The sequence below is a fragment of the Rhopilema esculentum genome, chromosome 19 (genome assembly GCF_057945365.1).
Source record: "Rhopilema esculentum isolate cy_ngs chromosome 19, ASM5794536v1, whole genome shotgun sequence".
Taxonomy (NCBI): Eukaryota; Metazoa; Cnidaria; class Scyphozoa; order Rhizostomeae; family Rhizostomatidae; genus Rhopilema; species Rhopilema esculentum.
This window is the reverse complement of record NC_142833.1, coordinates 8330310-8334614: the sequence shown is the minus strand read 5'-3', so window position 1 is coordinate 8334614 and position 4305 is coordinate 8330310. Positions and strand designations below refer to the sequence as shown.

The window sequence follows — 4305 nt, the reverse complement described above, 5'->3', positions numbered from 1 at the left end:
ATGAAGACGCACCCAAATAAATGTCCTTTAGAAATAAAACTTAGATTGCCCAAAGACGTTTGAAAGAGTTGTTTGAAATTCAGCTGTATCATATTGTAACATTTAATAGAAATTTATTCGTTTGTACAGATGTCAATAGAAAAATTTAATTTGTAGGGCTATCCCTGAAAAAAATTTCAAGGTCATGTGGCTCTGTCCTTACTAGGTCATTCATATATTGTTCATTTTTATATTTTGATTGTAAACGCTCCTATGATTCTTTGATTAAAGCTCCTATAATTTAAAAAGCTGATCCATTCATTCAACTTGTGCGTTCTTGTGGATATCCAGACAATTTTCTATTGCATAACTTGATCAAAATCAACGGCAAAAATCTTTTATCGAATCGTTTAAAAACACTTCGAAGTGTAACTTTTCAATTCAAGTGTAGGTCATCCAGTTTTTGGTCATGCAACTGATATTTGCAGTTAGCGACAATCTTATGTCTTATTTCAAACGTTGATGCGTTTTGTCAATTTATAAGCCTTTTTCGGATACTTAGACTTCATTTACAGAAACAATAGACTGTGATTAAATGGTCATTTTTCTGTTTCAAAAGCGAATCAAATATAATGTCAAAATTATTTTCGTTGCAGTGTTCCTTTACGTCAGTTTCTAACTTTTTTGCCTCCCTTTTATCACGTTGTTGTAAACATTCTAAAAGTCACGTCAGCAAAAGGATGGCACCGAAAACAAATTCGTAAACTGCATGTAGGGATTTTTGCAGTTGCTGGATCAAGCAGTCGAGAGAGCTTTGGTTATTTGAGTTAACGCTTAAGGTGTGTCGAAGACTCAAGGTATCTATTAAGCTGTACGAAAGCTAATAATTGCTTAGTTTCTTAGCATTCTATGAGAAATATTTGCTGCGTCCTAGCTGTACTGATAGTCTGTTTACCTAGAGTTTTAGACTTTACTTAGGCCCTCATAGTGGAAGGAACTAATTCATGCTCAAAATGAATATGATATCTTGTTTTTTAATTTCAATTGTCAACACAATATTTGATAATTGTTGTTAATGAAAATTAGATTTTAGTCATGCTTGCACAACTTAAAAGCTACATCTCGATTTCAGAAGAAACAAATTACTTTTGCAACCAAGAAAAAGTTTTGCCTCGGCTGTTAAGGAGTCACCTAACAAGGTAGCTGTGTTCAATTTTTTAAGCGATTAAACAACCTCTTAAAAATAATACTTCAACTTTTTCTGATCCTCAATATTCTTAAAAAAATGTGACTCTGTGCCTAGAATATTCAAATCTTTCCTACTGTTTTTTTCTTAATCACAAAAACATTTTAGATAACTAACCATATTAGCGCAATACAAGCTTGATCAGTTCCGATGAGGCTCTGGTACCCAGAGTATCAAACTTTTTGTGTGAAAGTCAAGCTTGTCTTATTCGGTAAAATTAAAATGTCAAAGACGTTTGAGACTGATTATTCTTTTAAATTGGCTCTGAAATTTCATGAATTTCTAGCCTCGATATCCTCACAGAATTGATCGTTTTAAGAAGTACAGTGCAAATGAAGTTTCTTCATGCTAAAATTTATCATTAACAGGAATAATTGAACTAATGCTGCAGGTTTTAGTACAAATAGTTAAAATATGTAGCAAAATTTTACTTCACTCAGCAATTTGCGTTGCTTTTTCTGTTCCGTTTCTATCCTCGAATAGTACTACGTACATAGTAGCTGGGAACTCAGCCTACCTTCTCACGAAAATTACTCCTCTAAATTTCTTGTAAATTTCATTTTTGCACTGTTCAACACATTTGCAAAAATTTTAATTGAATTCTCTTTGCATAAAGATTAAAAAACCATCTTTTTATCGTTTCTCAATTTTACGTTACTTCTTGTTGGTCAAGAAATTTGGTTCTTTCATTGACCGCAAACGTAGCTTATAAGAATCACTCGACTTATTTGCACATCATTTCGTGAAAATGCATTTCAATACTGTGAAGCATTGAGGATGCTGTTTGAACCAATTTTAGATGTCGTTTGAATTGCAGCCAAGTATGATATAGAGTAAGAAGAATTTGATTATTTCATCAAAATTTATAGCAGTTGAATATTTGCTCGACTTTTGTTAGGATAACAGTTGTTTTTATAGATATGCCTTCTTTTGCTCAAAGATTGATGTGAATGGCTGAAATGCATTTGAAGTATGAAAATAATCTCCCCTGGAATATTGTTGCTAACTTTCAATTCTTTTCCTGTATTATGTTTACGTGCTGTTTATAGAAAAAATTGTTACCCAATGACAAACCTCAGTTATAGTATATAATGCAGCACATTGTTTGTTCAGCTTTTTTGAAGAAAAATGCAAACTATTTCATTTTTATTTTTATAGTGATTCCCAGGGAATCGCTAAACATTTCTTGAACAGAACGCAAACCTCTAACCAGCCCTTAACACAACAGATTCTGTTTTTACACTACCATCCCACCACCACATAAATTTCTCTTTAAAGCTTAATTAGAATTTATTGTTTAAGATTAAAAGGTGTAACGAAAGAGAACAAAAGCTACACCTTACTGACTCGAGTTAATGGTGCCAGTGTTAACGCACCTTTGCTACAAAGTCGCATATACAGTCTTGTATACAATTTTTCAATATCTCTAGCCTCATACGAGCGGTATCTTTACCCTTTCGTTTCAAGAGAACAGAAAAGGTAAGCTATCCCCTACTCTTGACAGAAGGCATAAAATCATGCTCCTAAACATCTGATCTTGCTAAGCTAAACCAGCCTAGAAACGATCGTTATGCACTCCTTGGTACCCAAGCCATTTCTAAAGAGTGTCTCTTTCTCACTAGAGCTCTAGACCATCTTACAATGTTTTTCACTTTACGATACGGTGAAGACGATGAGCTGTTATTCAATTCCAATTGCTCCATTAAAGTGCTGCTAGAGAGCATCAAGAAACGTTGCAAACTCGCCGCCAATGAGATCATCGACCTAGCAGACGACCAAGCACAAGTAAAGAATCTTTCAGACCAGCCAGATTTCAAGTATGCAAGCTTACTTTTGCAACCAAGGATGACGTATATTTTAGTTAAAGTGAACGTTTTTGTGGACGAGAGATCAGGTGATACACATAAAACCTACACATCACTCCTTGATGGGCTCGACGACACAAATCCGGAATTTCTAACGAGATTGGCTAATAAAAGGACACTACCCGACAACAGCCAAAAAGAGCCAAAAGATCAACAAGCTGTCTCTAGAGCGGCAACTAGAACAGGACGACGAAAGAAAGGACAGCTGAGAGCTATGGGATTGTTGGTGTCTGAATGATCTCATGATTATCACTGTTGACGTCATTAACTTATTAATGGTTCTTTCTGGGTAGCTTTATTCTACTTCATTTGAGTATTGCATTTATTTGATATTAATAAAGACATTTGATATTAGTATATAATTTGTTTGATATTAATATATAATATAAATTCCAAAAGGATATTCTCTCTCCTTTCTGATTGACCTATTTTGACCCATACTGGGTACACATATTCCTTCCTTTGAATTTTAATCAATATCCTTACATTTTATACTCTGAGAGTCAGATCAAATACTTAAATTTTTTTAAAAATGTTTTCTTAAAATTCAGCAGAAACTATCGCTCCACGATTTATCACAGCAAAAAAATTGCATTCTCAAATCCCCCGAGAATAAACAGCCATACCGTAGGACCCACGCAACCACCATTAGGCCTTTTCGGTCATATTATCTGCTTCTAACAGCAAAGGATTCTTCTAACGAACCAAGCTTGCTAAGATAATAAGCGTGTTTTGAAATAGTCACCGATAGAAATTTATTGGCAGATTCTTTAAAAATATATATTGAGACACGAGCTAGCGATATAACCCTAAATAATGTCACTAGAAATTGGGCCTGTCACTTTGTTATGTGCACCCCGTACATATTTTCTCGGCATGAAATAAATATTTTGGTTAAAAAGTAAGCTACACTAGTTAAAAAGATTTAGTTTGATCAGTAGTAACATTAATTGCGTCCGCTCTACCGTCATTGCTCTTCAACAAACCGAATTCTGGTGCATATTTGCAATGCTTCTTTTCCTTTCCATCTACCTTCTCTAAGACATGAACGCACAAGGTTGATTCTAGTACAAAGCCAATTCCTAAGTATAGATTGCTTTTTAATGCTCAAAAACAGAATCTTTGATAGTGTTACGTTAATATCGTATAACTCAGGTAGAAAAAAAGACTCAAATGATTAGAATTAAAGGTTTATGGTTCCAAATCCGATAACAT

At 34.1% G+C, this 4305-nt stretch overlaps 1 protein-coding gene across 1 annotated transcript; it reads left to right on the top strand.

Annotated features, from left to right (window-relative positions):
- Window positions 1-863: 863 nt before the first annotated feature.
- On the top strand, window positions 864-4211 carry LOC148957987 (uncharacterized protein CXorf65 homolog). The gene is made up of 2 exons (XM_089113921.1): window positions 864-1178; window positions 2848-4211. The coding sequence occupies exons 1-2, from the start codon at window positions 1075-1077 to the stop codon at window positions 3326-3328; spliced, it is 585 nt and encodes a 194-aa protein (XP_088970047.1). The 5' UTR covers window positions 864-1074; the 3' UTR covers window positions 3329-4211.
- The last annotated feature ends 94 nt before the right edge of the window (window positions 4212-4305 follow it).

Coding starts and splice junctions, on each gene's coding strand:
- LOC148957987 (XM_089113921.1), top strand. CDS start 1,075: ATGCTTGCACAACTTAAAAGCTACATCTCGATTTCAGAAGAAACAAAT. Junction 1,179..2,847: donor TTAAGGAGTCACCTAACAAG/GTAGCTGTGTTC, acceptor CTTTCTCACTAG/AGCTCTAGACCATCTTACAA.